General features: G+C 33.1%; 3 protein-coding genes across 3 annotated transcripts; 1 reads left to right on the top strand and 2 right to left on the bottom strand.

Annotated features, from left to right (window-relative positions):
- Nucleotides 1-1,769: 1,769 nt before the first annotated feature.
- Nucleotides 1,770-7,232, top strand: LOC140837127 (AP-1 complex subunit mu-2-like). The gene is made up of 11 exons (XM_073203162.1): nucleotides 1,770-2,218; nucleotides 3,730-3,876; nucleotides 3,981-4,043; nucleotides 4,137-4,313; nucleotides 4,388-4,491; nucleotides 4,848-4,955; nucleotides 5,153-5,249; nucleotides 5,530-5,627; nucleotides 5,724-5,865; nucleotides 5,932-6,054; nucleotides 6,821-7,232. Exons 1-11 carry the CDS (start codon nucleotides 2,090-2,092, stop codon nucleotides 6,917-6,919), a joined length of 1,287 nt encoding a protein of 428 aa, XP_073059263.1. The 5' UTR covers nucleotides 1,770-2,089; the 3' UTR covers nucleotides 6,920-7,232.
- Nucleotides 7,233-7,499: 267 nt separating this feature from the next.
- On the bottom strand, nucleotides 7,500-10,550 carry LOC140837126 (uncharacterized). Its single transcript, XM_073203161.1, has 8 exons — nucleotides 9,770-10,550; nucleotides 9,548-9,642; nucleotides 9,256-9,359; nucleotides 9,073-9,173; nucleotides 8,888-8,991; nucleotides 8,328-8,765; nucleotides 8,059-8,190; nucleotides 7,500-7,890 (listed from the first exon to the last, which is right to left on the bottom strand). The coding sequence occupies exons 1-8, from the start codon at nucleotides 10,016-10,018 to the stop codon at nucleotides 7,734-7,736; spliced, it is 1,380 nt and encodes a 459-aa protein (XP_073059262.1). The 5' UTR covers nucleotides 10,019-10,550; the 3' UTR covers nucleotides 7,500-7,733.
- Nucleotides 10,551-15,257: 4,707 nt separating this feature from the next.
- On the bottom strand, nucleotides 15,258-16,115 carry LOC140836101 (uncharacterized). The gene has a single exon (XM_073201509.1). It carries the CDS (start codon nucleotides 15,948-15,950, stop codon nucleotides 15,429-15,431), a length of 522 nt encoding a protein of 173 aa, XP_073057610.1. The 5' UTR covers nucleotides 15,951-16,115; the 3' UTR covers nucleotides 15,258-15,428.
- Between the last annotated feature and the right edge of the window lie 2,116 nt (nucleotides 16,116-18,231).

Raw genomic sequence — 18,231 nt, 5'->3', positions numbered from 1 at the left:
GTTTATAAAAGTGGTTAAACAACATGAATATGACAGTTGGAGTATCAGAAAATGTCCAGAACTTGTCCAAACAGCTACATTCTTGTTTATAACATGCATATCATTATTGGGGGTAGTAAATACAACACTTCGAAGATCTAACAAGAGCTTTTGATTAATATTCAAACCATAACATATCATAAAGGAAAAATGAGGTAGAATCATAGCAAACCCAAGAAAGTGAGGTTTAAACCTAGCCACATGTCGAGTTGGAACCAGACAAGGTCTTGTCTCGTGGTCAAAAATTCGGTTAACTAGGTCCATGGGTTTGACTCAGAACCGTGACTGTAACTGACCAAAGGTGGCCCAGTCACAATTTTGGGGTCTAAAACATGTCGACCCATTGGGTCGGACGGGTCGTGCCCAGTGGGTTGGTAATATTTAATTATTATCATTTTTGAAAATGTATGACCATGATGACGTGACCGTTAAGCAATGATCGACCTGTCAGGTCGACCGAAGCCGACGGGCTCACTATGAATTTTTTAAAAAAAAATATTTCCGACACCAACCCTATAAATGCTCCCACCCACCTCTTTCTTTTTTCATACAATTCTCTCTTAATTCTCAATCTCTAATTTTCAATTCAAATTTTATTTCATTATTATCAAAATATCGATTGTCGATCATTGTCATTTATTCGTTTATTTTTCAAATTATTTCAATTTTATTGTTATACAAATTACTGGTTCAAATCGTAGTGGTAAGGTCAGGGGAAATAGCATCACGCCCAAGTTTGAGGATCACGACTTTCTTTCATTCGATGTTGATGACTATGTTCTTGATTTTTTTATGACAAGCAACAAGAACAAGAGGCGGTCCAACAAACACATTATTATCCAAGTCAAGAAAGTATGAGCAATCCAACGACGACTAAAACTTGAGTGGTGTCTCATCACACATCTAATATTAATCGATTGGAAGAAAAAAAAAACCCCGCTTAAAAGGAATATGTTAAAATTGTTCTTTCCACAAAGCAAAGAATGAGCTATCACACCACAACAACAACAATAATAAGTATGTCTTCAACCATTGGATCATAGGTTTCAACAAATTTCTATCGATTTATTTGGGTTTTTTATGAGTCACCTAACAGGCTGTTAACTAAAAGACAGAAAAATTACATTTTTGATTTTTTTTATCATATTATAAATAAATTTTCATTTTTTGGTCCAATAGTTAACTCCAAATTTACATTTCAGTCTTTTAATTTGAATTTTTCTTTCACTTTTTGTATTTTCTTTATAACTTGCATTTCCTTATAATATTTTAAAAAAAAATATGACACATATACAAGTTACTTTCCAAAAATTCATGTCCGTATCTACGTGCACCACATAAATAATTTATGACTGACACGAGATAATTTAGCAAAAAAATCCAAATAAAAAAATACAGGTTACGGAACTAAAAATACAAAATTATCATTAACAAGATTATAAATTTAAAAAAAAACACAAGCAAGTTACCAAACTAAAAATACAAATCACCGTGAACATGAACAAAAATGAAAAAAAAAAACATAATCTACAAGACTGAAAATGAAAATTCACCTTTAATTAGATAAACAATGTAAAATAAGTAAATTATATGACCAAAAATATAATTTTTCCATTAAAAAACAAACTCGATTTTTTATCCGGTTCGATCTATAAAATAAAATAAAAGAAACATGAATAGCACATGAAAACTGAACTAAAAATAGAAGCCCAATAAATAGACACAAACGTGCCCAAAAAAATAAAGCCCAAAAAGTGCCAGCTCGCAGTTTCCCCCTCACACCCCCACGAAGAACCAGCGATCAAAATGCGCTATTCTCCTTACAATTCCTCGTCAATCCTTCATACATAATCGGAAGATTCACACGCAAGTTGTGCAGTAGCTGCCCATTGAAAATGATGCAGAGTTGACGTTAGATTTTTCGTTTTTTCACCCATTTTCCGCTTAGATCTCATCGCCATTTTCCCCTTGAACTCTTGATCCGTGATCGCTGTCCCGAATTGAATCAAGTCACTTGAAATCAGATTAAATCGTCCGATTAGGCGGAGGAATGGCGGGAGCAGCGTCGGCGCTGTTCCTATTGGACATAAAGGGTAGGGTTCTGGTATGGCGGGACTATCGCGGAGACGTCACCGCGGTACAAGCCGAGCGTTTCTTCACCAAACTCATTGAGAAAGAGGTTTCATTTTTTTTATATTTGTGTGCACGCTGTTTGTCGGTTTTATTGATTCTTCTGTTTTTGGGTTTGATTTTTTCGGGGATTACTGTTTAGTGAAGTGGTGATCTGCAGTTTGTGTGTTGAAGATGCATAGAATCTTGAACATTCTATTTTCCCTATTAAGAAAGTTTGAAAATTTGGGTGGGTGAAATTAGTTTTAGCTTGATCTGATCTTTATCCTTTTGATTGATCAACCTTCTATGCTGGGAATGGAAATTAAGTGGCTTCGGTGATTTCAGAAGTTTAGTTGAGCACTTCATGCCAACATCCAGCTCTTTACTCAGACACGCACCTTGTAAATAAGCAAACGCAATGGAGATCAAATGTGTGCCTGAGATGAATGTATCATATGTTTTAAGTTAAATCAAGTGTAATAGTCTTCCATATTTACTTATGCTCTAAATCATATGTGTATATTTGTTGTTAAAATAGCTTATAAATTTCATTTTACATGATTAATGAGTAATGATACCATTTTCTTCATTCGTGTAAATTTTAAAATATTAGTACGCAATCGTCTCACTGAGGTCGTAGTTTAAGGATGAAAGGTGCACCAAAAGCACTAGTCTAGGAGCTTGCGGCAAAGGTGAGCACACTGAGAAGCAAAATGATAATACATTAGACAATTCTCAATAAAATTGAACCATGATCGACTATTCAATCGATTCAAAAATTCTCATAATCAATGAATTATCTATCCCGAATTTAGTACTGAAGCCACCAAATTAAGATTATCAGTGATAAATTATGCTTTTCACAAGTAAATGATGAACTGTTGCACGCAAAACCAAAATTTCAGTTGTTAGAACCAAAATAATTTGCAAAAAAAATGACATATAATAGACTGAAAAATTAATATGCCACACAAAACATGCCTTACACCTTAGCTGAGGCACACTGACCTGTACCTTGAGAGCCTGGAGCTCCAGGCATGCCTTTAACACATTTGATAAGTCGCATAGGCTCTTAGTTACACTAAACCTTTAGTGCCCGTTTGCTATTAATAACTATGGGAAAGCATAGATTGAGGCGAATTTTAAGTAATATTTTGTGTCCATGCATCTGTAATCTTCAGTAGAAAAAAACTGTCAGTGTGGATAAAAATATTGTAAATTCGAAGATAAGATATTGAAATCTTGTAGCTTTTATGTGATGCATGTGAACATGCGAGATATGGATAAAAGCGCCAACAATCTGTGGTTTGTATGGATTGATCTTGTTATGAAAAATTACTTACTTTTTTCTAGATCCTCGACCTGTTTTACACTAGTTCATAATTGGAAATATGTGTGATCTTTTATCATTCTTATGATACTGATCTAAAGAATAGATCTGTCTAGAAACTTTGTATAGGGCATTACATCCTACATAAAAATCAGAGTAGCCTGAAATTGACAAGATCTGGTTATTCATTGTGTTCAATTTCTATCTTAGCTTGGTGCATTCTATAAATTTTGTTTTAAATGATATAGGGTGATCCAGAATCTCAAGATCCAGTTGTGCATGATAATGGTGTTACATACATGTTTGTACAGCACAACAATGTCTATCTCATGATTGCATCGCGGCAAAACTGCAATGCTGCTAGCCTTCTTCTATTCCTACACCGTGTAGTTGATGTAAGCACTATAGATAATCAAGGAATTGCACATCAGGATATATTCCTCTTAGTAATTAATGCAAATTTCCTTTATTTTTTTGCACGTAAAATAATTTCTGGCAGGTCTTCAAACATTACTTTGAAGTGTTAGAAGAGGAATCACTGAGAGATAATTTTGTTGTGGTGGTATGGCTAATTTTTTGGACTATTTGTTATTTAAATTTTGTAGAATGCATTTTGCTAATTATGTGTGTAAACTGATGCCTAATACTTTCTCAGTATGAGTTGCTTGACGAAATTATGGACTTTGGCTACCCGCAATACACCGAAGCAAAGATTCTTAGTGAGTTCATAAAAACTGATGCTTACAGAATGGAAGTATCTCAGAGGCCTCCAATGGCTGTTACAAATGCTGTGTCGTGGCGCAGCGAAGGAATTCGTTACAAAAAGAATGAAGTAAGCTTTTCTTGGTCAACCATTAGATGTGTTTCTTAGTAACTGGATTTTATGGGCTTGTGCTGCTTTTTCAGGTGTTTCTTGATGTTGTTGAAAGTGTTAATATACTAGTCAATAGTAATGGCCAAATAATTAGATCAGACGTTGTTGGGGCGCTAAAGATGCGAACATACTTGAGGTTTGTCTACACTTCTTTTGCTACTTCCTGAGCTATATCTTGTGAAACAAGGGAAAGCTCTGGAAGCCATTATTCGACCTAGAATTTTTAATTTTGTCAAGGTATAGATATGCATCACAGAAATACATCAATGTTTTTGTTCAAATTGGAACCTTGATTTTGTCTGTGATTGGGCGTTCCTTTCATGTTGTTCTACCATTAAAAAGTGCCAGTAAACTCGAATGCTAGCTGACAAAAGTATGATAGTTAACCATGCAATATCGCTAGGCTGCATTTTTATATCTGTGATACCTAATTTTCCACTTTTTCACGTCCATTGTTTGTAATGATGGTTAATGACACTTTATCAACTGCAGTGGGATGCCTGAATGTAAGCTTGGGCTAAATGATAGAGTTTTGCTGGAGGCACAAGGGCGAGCTACTAAGGGAAAGGCCATTGACCTGGATGATATCAAGTTTCATCAGTATGTGATTTTTTGCCATATTAATTTCAATCCATGATTGTTGTTGATATTTATAAAGTATGCGACATGCATTAGTTTAGTGCATACTGATGTTTGTGCTTGTGTAGAATTCTTTATAGTTTTATGTATATATAAACATATTTCTGATTGGATGATTAACTCACGCTATTTGTTTCAACTTCTGTTTATTGGTTTAGGTGCGTGCGGTTGGCCCGTTTTGAAAATGATCGAACAATATCTTTCATTCCTCCTGATGGATCTTTTGATCTCATGACTTACAGGCTCAGCACTCAGGTTTGGTGCTTGCATACTTGGCCCATTTTCTTCTTGATGCTATCAGATTTTATCTTGTTTTTTATTCAAACGTACAGACGGGATGGTTATATTTTCATAGAATGTTGCTTGGACCAAAAAACAGCTTGTGAATAATGAAGTCTCAAATTGTTCGTCCATTATTGAAAATTTGACCAGTTTTTTGTAAGGGGAAAAACAGTTGCTCTCTAGATTTCTCTATTGGGCTCCTCTGTGTGGAAAATGATAGTGTCTTAAAACATGTAGTCATTGTTATCTTCAGGTAAAGCCTCTAATATGGGTAGAAGCTCAGGTTGAAAGACATTCTAGAAGTCGCATTGAAATTATGGTAAAATCCAGAAGCCAGTTCAAGGAGCGTAGGTATAAAGGCATTTTTTGTCATTGTGAAGGGTTTATAATATTATCTTTATTTGGCTGGCATTGTCCTTTTCATTTCTGAGCTGATTTGAATTTCAGCACTGCAACTAATGTGGAAATTGAGTTACCTGTGCCTCCTGATGCTACTAATCCAAATGTCCGTACATCAATGGGGTCTGCTTCTTATGCACCAGAAAATGATGCTCTAGTTTGGAAAATTAAATCTTTCCCGGGTGGTAAGGTAGGAGTTGGCCTGCTCTTTAGTTATAGCTGTTGGTATACTTATCTTGACTTGCTTATTTTTCAGGAATACATGTTAAGAGCAGAATTTAGTCTTCCTAGCATAACATCTGAGGAATCAGTGCCCGAGAGAAAAGCTCCTATAAGAGTGAAGTTTGAAATACCTTATTTTACTGTTTCAGGAATACAGGTGAGCCACCAATAAAAAAGTTCTTATATTTTTGGTACATTGCAATTTGCAATATTATGCCTTAGATACGATAAAATCGCTGATTCTTTGGGATTCCAATTGATATCATAAAAACTCAAATATTTTTGGTATTCCATGGGTAGAATGTAAAGTTTGTGACTGTCATAAAGGAGTGGTAAAATCCATGAAACTATTATTAGAAAAAGAAAGAGAACAGGTGCAAGATTGCAACAACCTCATCCTTCAGAAATGCTTGGGTTTAGAGGGTCTATAGTTTATTCAGATGTCCAAACAAGTGAGCTATCAAAACTCGCATTACTATCAAACGTACTAGTGTTTATGTTCACATTTTTATATCAGCGTGAAGTAAATATTATTGGAGAACTAATGAAATTTTTGCAAGTGTAAATGATGTTGAGGAACCCAAAAGAAGAAATAAAATGCATAAGTAGGCCGATACCATGTATCCATAAGACCATAACATAGACTAGAAATAGAATGCATGGAACTCTTTTATTGCTTCATTTTGAGGCTAAATTCGTGGTGTAGTGGCATCCTTGGGACGTTGAGAATAGGTACTTTTACCGTGGGTTTTTCGTAACAGGTTAATGATTTGCATTGATTTGTCTGATCTCTCTCTCTTTCGTTTTATTTTAAACTGAAGATAAGCTCTGGTAGACTAGACTAAACTTTATGCATGTATTTTTTCCAGCTACATGGTCATTATTAGCTTTTCTTTGTGTTTATTTGGAACATGGATTTGTAGGTTCGATACTTGAAAATCATTGAGAAAAGCGGCTATCAGGCCCTTCCATGGGTGAGATACATTACCATGGCTGGTGAATACGAGCTGAGACTTATTTGATGACTTGATCACGGTTTCTGACATTGTTGATTTCCTGAAATTTTCGTGCTTGTTATCTCAAACAATTCGTGAAGCTCATCTTTCACTAGTGGGAAATCACGTGTCCTTGTCTGAAGTGGTGAACTCTGGAGCCATTCATTGGCAATTTCGGGATGTGGGCTTGTAACAGTTACTGCGTTTGCTTACTTTTTATTTAATGCAAGTATTGGACTGCAAATTTTTACTCATTTTGTAGAGAAGATGTCGATACCTATTGATAAAGGTGTATTTGCTTCAAGAAATTAATCGTCTCAGTTGGCATTACTTGGGAACATTATAATGTGAAAGGCTAAGTGATTACTGCGTTTGATTTCAATTCGATTCAAGTTTGTAACCATAGAATCAAGAATCATCAAGATTCCTAAGAACATTCAGTTCATTGACCAAATTTGCTAAGTTGTACATGCAAGTTTTAAATCCATGGATTTTGGTCGATAACTTATAGTTCATCATGAAAGCAAAGTTTAAAATATAAAATATAAGTTTAAAATATAAAATAAAATATGATATTTGAAATTCAATTATATGTGAAGAATACATCGATTTTGAAATCTTTTGCTGTTATATTTAGTTATTTTGTAAACTGATCCACCTTGAGAACAAAAGCAACAGGTACGAACAATGGAAAATTCCAACCTCCTAAATTACTGAATAAAAGGAGGAGAAATTCAATTTTCCTCAAGTCTCTCACATGTAGGGCAATGCTACATTTCTCTCTAAGAAAAACCTAACAAAAAATAGAAAAAAAGTGAAGAAAACAGACATCAAGAGAGCACTAATTGTGCAATTCATTTGGCAATATAGGAGCCTTTCTGAATGCATGTTTCCTACAACGCTCAAAAATGGCATCATATATCAAATCAAACTGAACCCCAGCTCTTTCTTTGTTCACAATGAAGAGAATGTGATCACCTTCCACAATCTTATAGTACCTGTATCAGAAGCAGAATTCCTATGAAAACAATACAAATTTTTATCTGATAACATTGACTCTCAAACGTTCCGTTTTCGTTTATAAAATAAACCAAGAATTCATGGCTATTTAAATTCAAGATTGTAGCAATATGGAAATTTTTGAATTGCATGAAACTAGAACAAACCAGATTCCTGGCTGGAATGGTTGGCACTCTGAATCTTTCACAACAAAACGGCTCGGGTGTTCGACTGGAAAACGAGGGTGTGTCATCGAAATGGTGTTGAGGGCGCCATCATTATCCCACCAATCTTCATCCCTAAAAATGCATTCATAACTTTATAATATGGAAGTTCTAAAATTACTGGATTGTCATTGGTTTTGCATATTCAGACATATTTTTTAGGTAAACTGCCAGAGACTTTAATGTCAAACAAAGCATGATTCAGGACGGACCTGTAACTTTTATAAGGAGGGTTGACATCTGAAGGATGCCTCCATTGGCTCATCTGCAAGACTCTAATAAACAACAAAGGGTGTATTCCGAAAATGCCAGAGGGAATAGTGAATCCCATTAAATTCCTCGTGCGCTTGGTGGCGTAGCTGAAGTAGTATGTTTCTGGAAACGTATGCACGTGGCTGTTCAATCTGATCGAACCCTGGATGGTAAGATCCGGAAGAATCCAATCTCCAGATGCAAATGGACCACTCCTCCCAATCAGGCAATTAACAAGTCCCCAAATGCCTATATTTCTTCTAGACATATTGAAATGGTCGAATCCAAAATTGTAATAGCGTTTTAGCCATAGAACATCGAACCAGTCATAGAGAATCACTCCAACTCTGCACAGCTGCAGCAGAGAAATGGGCTTCAAAGATTTCCCATCTTCTGGCCTGTGATATTATTGTCAAAAATTAGAACTTCTTAGTCGAGACGAAAACTAAACCATTGAAAGATTGCATTAAGTTATCAGTCAGATACGAATTAAACTGTAGAACAGAGATCAAGAACTTACTGCATTCCATCTAAGTAAGTTCTTGTTGTGCCGTTAAATGCACCAGACAAAGAAGTGATACTTAGCACCCAATTCGGTGATGTATTATCGTACCCCTCGAAAGCCTGAAATAAAATCAAGAATCTTGTTTTTTTACCATTCCATAGTGTAACATAGCCTGAATAACTCATTCACACAAAACTTGCCTTGTCAGCAAGCATTTGCTGCAAGACTCGGACAACTTGAGCTCCGGCTGAGTGCCCCACAAAATGAATCTGGTGTTCCTCATCCCATTCAGGATAATGCCCTGCGTATTTTAGTTAAAGAGAGCTAAGCTATATTTTTTCAAACAAAGAAAATTCAATGCCAATACAGATCAAATACCTCACCTTCTCCATAGTTTCTACCAAACTGAGTGTGCCCACAAGCCCTGCTATGTTCTTCTCCATAATCCACTTGCCCTCCTTTTAAGTAATAAAAAAGTTCTCTTGCCCTGTACCAATACAAATCGTCCAAAAGTTGCACACAAACCTTAAATCACACGCTCACACCCTTATCCCCAAATAATGAAGGTAAATTATACATATAATTTTTTTCTAAACAGAGTTCAAGTTTTTCCCCCTTGAAATACTTTCTGAGTTGCATATTTGTCATTTGTGTGTCCCATAAGCGAACACCTACCTGTCATATATGCTTGTTAATGAGCCTAAATCAGGCACAAGGACCCTTTCGTCCTTCAACTCAGCTCCAGCGAAATAGGATAAACCTCCCAATCTCTGTAAATCATCAACAGAAACACGATCTTGAATGAGTTTGGCAAGTAAACAAATCCCCTAAAAAGTAAAATGGAACAAAAAAGAAGCACAAAATTATAACCAATTTAAAAGAAGTATATTCTCTCACCCCTTTCCCAAAACCAAAGATTCCATGAACCAACACAATAGGAGGCAAATCATCTACACCAGTTGTCTTCTTTAAATCTTCCTCTCCCAATCCGTTAGCCACATTAGGCTTGAAAATCCAATCACTCAATGCCTGTGAGAGATCCCCACCCACGGCTGTGCTAAATATGTAAAACCCATATACCATATGCACCAAAGAACTCACAAATAGCTCTGTCCATTGAAGGGTCGATATCCACCACCTGATCATATTTTCCTCTCTTTTTTTTTTCTCCCCAAAAAATGTTCAGATGTCTGTCTGAATGTATATGTATCCTCTATATATACATAATATGTACACAAATGATGAAGGAAATAAGTTGATCTCGAGCCTTCTTCAAGAAAAACAAGAGAAGGCTCTTAATCATCAAACAAGAAACGAAACCTAACCTTCAAGCATGAAATCAAGAATTCCTTCAAGCACTAAAGCGTAATTAATCTAAAAGGAAAAGGAAAAGAAAAATGGGGACCCTTTCCTCAAATATTGAGTAAAATGATGATGAATAGGGTCCTTATGATGTTTGGCATGCAAGACTTGAAAAAAAAAAATCAACTTTTCAAACTTTGAAAATGAATCTTGCCACAATTTTCTCATTGCCCACCTCTTTCACTCACGCACAAAGTCATATCCACCGAACCAACCACAACAAAAAACAAAAAAAAAATAAAATTGTAACAGTGCCTAATTCATTTGATTATTATTATCCTCCCCGTGAAATTCATGGCTTTTGTAGAGTAAGAAAAATGCTGGCTATATCGATTCCCACTCGTCCATAGGGGGAAACGCTGCCACATATTTTACATCTGTATAGGCTTCGTGGGTCCCCAGTGCCGACCAAAAAATGGAGAAAAATACGCCAAGAAACATGACACGTGATCTAATACGAGATATGCGTTGGTATTACGGTGAAGAATCCAAAAAAAAATACAATTTTTTTTTGAGGTGAACACTATATTGATTCGTTTTGCATATATCGTGTAATAATCTAAAACGAGGAGTATTAATGAAATAGATAAGATTTTAGGCGTCTCTTTGAAGAGAAATGCGCTGTATCAAAGCTGGAAGATTCTATTATTGATGGTCAAAATAAACTCCCGACAGTCCCCCACCTCTTATTCGATTAATTTATGTTATATCGAGAGTATTTTTTGTCAGATTCCAATATTATTATATCATATCGATATCGGCTAATTTATGTTATATCGAGAGTATTTTTCGTCAGATTCCAATATTATTATACCATATCGATAAATTATGTATAGAATAATCTCTTTGTCCGAAGATTCTTAATCATAGTAAAGTAAATTTTTTTTCTCAGTTTCCACGTCTTTAGCTTACTATTTTCTTTAGTTTTGGCACTATACAAATTTGTGACACTTGAGTGTTTAGATGAAATTTGATGTTTCTTTGTCCGAAACACGTCGAAATCAGGATTCCAAATTTACAAGGTATGAATACATATATCTCATAAGATATAGCAGAACTTTAGGATATAAAATTGTGATATTGTCTAGTATTTAATTTTCAATACATTATTAATATTGATTCATAAAAAAATTAAGACTGAAACTTGTAAAGTGAGTCTCATGTGAGAACGTCTCACAGATCTTAATCTGTGAGACGGGTCAACCTTACTGATATTCACAATAAAAAGTAATATTCTTAGCATAAAAAGTAATATTTTTTCATGAATGACCCAAATAAGAGATCTGTCTCACAAATACGACCTTTGAGACGGTTTCACGAGTCGTATTTTGTGAGACATATCTCTTATTTGGGCCATCCATGAAAAAATATTACTTTTTATGTTAAAAGTATTACTTTTTATTTTGAATATTGGTAGGATTGACTCATTTCACAGATAAAACTTCATGAGATCGTCTCACAAAAATTCTGGTTAAAATTTAAAATCATTATTGTTTCAAAGTTGATTAATGCACAATAAAAAAAAAGTTTAATATTGTAAATCCAAATAGATGCTAAGAATAAGGAGAAATCACCTACATAGTTAAGCGCCGTTACCTAGGACAGGTTGGGCCTTTCTATGCAACTTAGGTGTGACCTAAAAGAAAATTTGATGTTTAATATTTTAATTTAATAAAGTCGATTATTTCTAACTCATTTGACGTATCTTAAATTTGGATGAAGATCCAGATTTAAAATTGAGATTCGATTATAATATTATTTTCTTCTAACTCGAAAATAAATATTAATCCAATCAAGTTGTTCAACTTTTTTTAAAAAAATAAGAAAAATCAAATAATTTAATAAATTGGAAAATAGATTAATAAAAAAAAGTGAACTTGTTCATTTATATATTGAAAAAAATAAGATTATTTCTATGATTCACGTGCTCACACACGAAATTCAGAGATACAAAATATATATTTGTATTTAATAATTACTATTTTACCATACATAAAAACACCTTGTAAAACAGATATTTTATATGGGTCATCCAAGAAAGAATATTATTTTTTATGTCAAATATATTAATTTTTATTGTAAATATAGACATAATTGATCCGTTTCATGAATAAAGATCTGTGAAACCGTATTACGAAATACCTATTGTTTATCATATATAGTATAAATACATAGGTAGGCGGAAAGGATACTATATCGGTGACGGCTACCTAATTAGACATATTTAAAAACAAACAAAAAATTTAGGTAGTTACTTTAAAACGAAACAAAACAAAAAATTAAAAGTCATGCTATTTATATTTATCATGTAAGACTGAGCGCTTGCCGTTTTACCAAAAGTTATAGCTAGTGGTAATGTTGCAATCAAATCTTTTAAACTGCACAACAACTCAAGCACCACGGTTCGATCGCTCTACCAAGAAGGGACAATTATTGCACCAACAATCTTCCTCCAAATAATTGCACTCCTTGCAATCAATGCGAATCGAATCTGTGACATTGACTCTTATACCAATTGTAGGACCGAGCGCTTACCGCTTTACCAAAAACTATAGCCACTGGTAATGGTGCAACTCAAATCTTTTAAACCGCACAACAGCTCAATCACCACGGTTCGATTTCTCTATCAAATATGGACAATTATTGCACCCAACATATCACCAAAAAAGTAATTTACGAAAAAAAAAAATATGTAAATAGGATTTTTATAATTTCAACGAACAAAATTTTCTCCAGATGAAGTGGAAGTAGGTCGATTTGTATTTAATTTCTGTGACATTAAATAGCATGAAAAACTTAACCATATATTATATTTTAGTATATATGGCCATACTTTTCATTGTCATCACAGGCATGCATGCACGTTCAATTTATTTTAATGATATCGACCATGTATATATAGTTTTATATCATGTGATCAGCAGGAATGCGTGTATCATGGTTAGGATATGTGCACATAAAAATTGATTTTTATTAGATGTGTAGGCGTATATGAGAACTTTCGAGATCGATAACGATGAGAAGCTAAGTTCGATCGAACAATATATTCGACCGTTCGAAATTTTGGAGAAGTGCTTGATCAGATGACTATGTCATTGTGTTGTTGATGTAAATAGATCTTTCAACCATTAAAATAGTACAGAAGGTATTTGTTAAGATTGGAACTTGGACCTAACTCAACCCCAAAAGCTAGCTCAAGAGGAGATGATTGTCCAAGATCATATATACAACATCCAAATATTTTATCCAACCGATATGAGACAACTAACAGTATTATAACATTGGAAAGTTTGTAAATAATTTTGTTTGCAAAAAAATGTGTGGAGTGTAGTTGTGTCGGATGCAAATGTGGCAACTTGAGTGAAAAATAGTAAAAATCCGACTTCTAAGAACTCAAACGAAGTGGGAATCAAACATGACTATAAGTTATGATCTTCTAAGCAAATATTCAACTAAAAAAGAAGGAAAAGGTTGAAAGAGACACTGGAAATTTCTGAGAAATTCCTATCTTGATTTATGTACATTCAAAATCTAGAGAAATCCTAATAAATTTGAAATTTAAAATAATTTTGCTGGAAAATGAAAGGGAATTATTGCAGAACCTAAGAAAAAGCTACTAGAATGATCGATATGAAAGATGAATTTGAAATTTGCAAAGTTGTCGTTGTAGAGTTTTTTGTCTTTCGACTCTTTTCGATTGATAACGACCAATGGAATTTCAAGTTAATGGGCTTCTGCTTTTTAACTTTGTCGACCAATTCATTTTCTTGAGATTAATTTGGTCTATTTTAATTTTAATTTAGCCCCAAAAAAATCGACAAAATAAAATCAAAAGTACGATGAGAGGTCACTGATGTTGTCCTTAGATTTTTATTATCTTTTGTTTAAGATCTCTCTCAATGGCAAACATTAACTTATAAATAATGATTAATGGGTAATGACGCATGATCAAAATTTGAAGTCTTACTGTCTGTTACCTTTTAATCTCACTCATAAACATTCAGCAAGAAAAAAATCCATGCGAAATACCTCTCTCGTGATTTTCTGAAAGAAAAAAAAAACAAATCATCCACTATTTCAGGATGATTAAGCTCGTTATCGATCGATTTATCTGTTTATTGATCCGTTTTTATGTGATTTTCCGACACTTGGTTGCAAAAATTTTGTGATCCATCCAAAGTTTCATATGTCGAAATGAGTTTTTCAAGTTGAAGTTACTCGAAACTTATTTACAATCAACTATATTACAAGAAAGACTAAATGATTTGTTATGTTATCTATTATGAAAAAAGTTGTTGAGAAAATTGATTATGCAAACTTAATAAATATTTTTGCTTCCAAAACTGCGATGCAAGAAATATTCAAGTGAATATGTATGAAATGTGAATTTTCTTTTATTTATAGAATTCATGTTATTTATACTATCATATTTATTAATGAAAAATATAAGAATATGAAGTTTTAAGGGTATCATTTTTTCTCTAAAAAAATTATTATGAATTTTTTCTTGACAAAATGGCATAATCATTCTTTTAGAGAACGCAAACAATACCTCAGCAATTCAATATTAGCGAAAATTATTTTTTTTATAAATTGCACATTTTTCATTTTTTTTTATCTTATTCTCTAGTAGTTCACGATTTCGGTCTTGAAACCCGCTTCTTCTTCTCCTTTTTTTTTTTTTTCCAGATTTTGGTCATTTTTCATCCGAATACTAACATGACACTGGACATTGTTTACATGTCAAATATCATAAAAACACTTCGTTGAAAAATTATTAAAAAAAAAGCAAGTTACAAGACTAATTAATCATGACCAAATATTTAGAAGGAAAAAAAAAAAGCAAATTACAGAATCAAAATTTTTTTAAAAAAAATATCCAAATTATCAGACCAAAAATATATATTTTTCCAAAAGGTTAAGGTAATTAGGAAACGAATATATTGTGATAAATAATAAGACTATAAATGAAAATTTTCCATACAAATTTTCGGGGAGAAGCATTACTAATTGTATCCATATCATATATAATTATGAATTGGTAAAAGCAAAAAAAATAAAGATTAGGTTTATTCTATAAATTTTTAAATATTTTACAAATGATTAAATAGGGTTCTTAGTAAAATATTATTTTCAAAAATAATTATTTTTCAATATATATATTAGTATTATATATAGCATTTGAGCCGATGAATCATATCTGCTGAACAACGGCCAAGCAATTGTCCACCATCTTCAAGTAATGGCCTGAAACTTTGGCGAGAGGGTCCTCGACTCCGAACTCGGCCAGGGCGTCGGAGCAGTCGGTGCTATAAGCAGCGCTGAGGTGAACCTTGAGCGTCCCCATGTCATTAACTTCCAGGGCCTTTATGCTCTCCTCAAGGTCCGAGATCGTTATGTCAAAATCCTCGGCGCAAGAAGCCAATATCGACTCACGACTCTGCGGCTCCAGGAAGGAAATGGCCGGCTTGATGAGGTGAGACATGGACTGGATTCGCTTGGCTAGCTCGAGAGTTGTTTTCATGGCGTTGGCGGAGGCGTCGTGCCAAGTGGTGGCGCCCTTCGCCATCTGAGTGCAGAGGCGCTTGTGGCTGGCGGTGCGGCACCAGGGGTTCACGCCGATGAATCTGCGGGCGGCGGTGGATGGACTCTGGGCGGCGATCAGGAAAAGAACACAAGCCATGCAGAGAAAGAGAGAATTGAACTTTGAAGACATATTTCTTGATTTTTCTTTCTTTTTTTATATGTATATATTATCTTGAAATCGAGTTCTTGTAAAAATCTCCCTTTCTTCTTCTTTTCTCGGAATCAGTCCAGAGTCACGTTGATGATGAGGAAAAAAGAAAAGAAAAATAAGGATGATTTTGAGAATAAATTTGAATAAAAGATCAAATTTTTGTGGTTACACACCACATAATTCAAGGGTTCTCCTTCTTTATAGATTACAAGTAGCGATCATATGCATATTATTTCTTTGGGTTATATTTTTTTTTCCAATTTTCCAGGGTTCACAAGAGAATTTGAAGCAAGAATCGAGGAATATATTATTGATGGATAAGCAGTTATTTATTCTTGGTATTTTGATAAAGCTATTATTATTGAATATATTTGGAATCTACTTAATAAAATGATTCAAAAATATTAATTAACCTTTATTTATTTTTGTTTTGTTATATATTATTTCTTTATTAGTTATATATATATATATATATATATATATATATATATATATATATATATCAAAACTTATAAATTCTCACGTATATATTGAACTATATAATTATAAACACTAGAGCAATGTTGTCATTTAAGCGAGCCGGTAAAACATTTAAATGATATAGATAATTTAATATTATGATATAATTCATATATAATAAATCAAATTTCAATTTAAACCGCTGGTAATATCAGGTTAACATTTAAATATCACCAAGAATTTGACGTAACATATATAGCAACAATAAATCAAAACTCTCGTATATAAATATGATAAAATTACACTTAAATAACAAAAAATAAATATAACATAAACAAATAAAAATTAAATAACATTAAGCAAAGATTGTTATATTTTTTATTATCGTACCAAGAGCTTCACATTTTTATCTCAACTTTAAGAATTTTAGCTACTCATGATGGAACTGAAAAACTTTGAATATGTAATTAACATGATAAATTTTTTAAGTGAAGAAATAAAATGAGAATAAAGAGAAAAAATATAATAAAAAAAAGTTTAGTTTATATAATGAGGAATATCTAAACATCACAATACACATTTATTTAAATGCAAAATTAGGGAAAGAACAAAAAATAAAATATTATTCTTAGTGTTCATAAATGCCCAAACATTTATTTCATTTTCATCATCACTTTTGAGGTCTTCCATGGGGTTCTGAACTTGTACAATAAACAAGAGTTGACATAATTGAATTGTCTACTTTGTCTTCTAATTTTATATCATTTTACCAAGAATTTTGGGACAACTTTTACTTCTTGTTTAGTTTGACCTCATAATTGAGAAGATTTTTATCTCACGTTTTTCATTGTCATTGTAGATACTGAAATCAATTTTTGATAAGTTCATGAATCATCTCAATCTCATTTCCAGAGCCCAGATTATTCTCGTTTTATTGATCCTACAAACCATTACAATTACATAACATATATATTTATAAAAATTATTATAAACTTACAAAATTCAGATAATTAATAATTGAATCATCATATTCCTCTAAGATTCTTTTCGAAATAGTCATAAATCAAAATTGAGACTTTTCAACGTTTTTAAATAGAAAGAAATTTTACTTAAAATATTGGGAAATTTTAAAATCAAAAAATATTATTTTCATACCTTCAAGGGAAACTGAAAATCAAGAGTTATGTGTTTCAATCATTTCATCTTTCTACTATATATTATTATAGAATATAATAGATGGCGTATGTGATAACAATTGTATAAACACTTGGAAATTGCATCTTCATAGAGATAATCTGAGAGAATGGCTTAAAATTGGCTTAAAACTCTCTCATGAGGTTCCTGAAATTCTTGAGTGAGTCTCACGTGAGACAATATCACGGATCTTAATCCGTGATACCGGTCAACACTATCGATATTCACAATAAAAAGTAATACTCTTAGCATAAAAAGTAATATTTTTCCATGGATGACTCAAATAAGATATCCGTCTCACAAATACGACCGTGAGACCGTCTCATACAAATTTTTGCGGAAAATCTTTGCACTCTATCCGTATCCTAAACAACCAGACAAATTGTCTCTGAATCCTTGTCAGCAAATAGACCATACCCAAGTAGTGCATGTTGAGTATACAGGATGATTTAAACAGACAAAATAGAAAATGAGATGTCGTACGAGTATGTTGTATCAAAATTTATTACATCCCCAAAATACATTATTTAATCAGCACGCATAATCCAAATCCAAGCTAAAGGAAAACCAAGACAAAGTAAATGAATTTTGGATAGATAAGCTTGAA

Source organism: Primulina eburnea, chromosome 7 (assembly GCF_022965805.1).
Source record: "Primulina eburnea isolate SZY01 chromosome 7, ASM2296580v1, whole genome shotgun sequence".
NCBI lineage: Eukaryota > Viridiplantae > Streptophyta > Magnoliopsida > Lamiales > Gesneriaceae > Primulina > Primulina eburnea.
This window is presented reverse-complemented; position numbering and strand designations above follow the sequence as displayed.

What these genes read in the sequence shown, in the direction of transcription:
- LOC140837126 (XM_073203161.1), bottom strand. Translation starts at nt 10,018, where the DNA reads ATGATCAGGTGGTGGATATCGACCCTTCAATGGACAGAGCTATTTGTG. An exon ending in TTAACAAGCATATATGACAG is followed by an intron (nt 9,360 to 9,547) that starts GTAGGTGTTCGC and finishes GTATTGGTACAG; the next exon opens with GGCAAGAGAACTTTTTTATT. An exon ending in CCATTCCAGCCAGGAATCTG is followed by an intron (nt 7,891 to 8,058) that starts GTTTGTTCTAGT and finishes CTTCTGATACAG; the next exon opens with GTACTATAAGATTGTGGAAG.
- LOC140837127 (XM_073203162.1), top strand. Translation starts at nt 2,090, where the DNA reads ATGGCGGGAGCAGCGTCGGCGCTGTTCCTATTGGACATAAAGGGTAGG. An exon ending in GATGATATCAAGTTTCATCA is followed by an intron (nt 4,956 to 5,152) that starts GTATGTGATTTT and finishes TTATTGGTTTAG; the next exon opens with GTGCGTGCGGTTGGCCCGTT. An exon ending in AATCTTTCCCGGGTGGTAAG is followed by an intron (nt 5,866 to 5,931) that starts GTAGGAGTTGGC and finishes CTTATTTTTCAG; the next exon opens with GAATACATGTTAAGAGCAGA.
- LOC140836101 (XM_073201509.1), bottom strand. Translation starts at nt 15,950, where the DNA reads ATGTCTTCAAAGTTCAATTCTCTCTTTCTCTGCATGGCTTGTGTTCTT.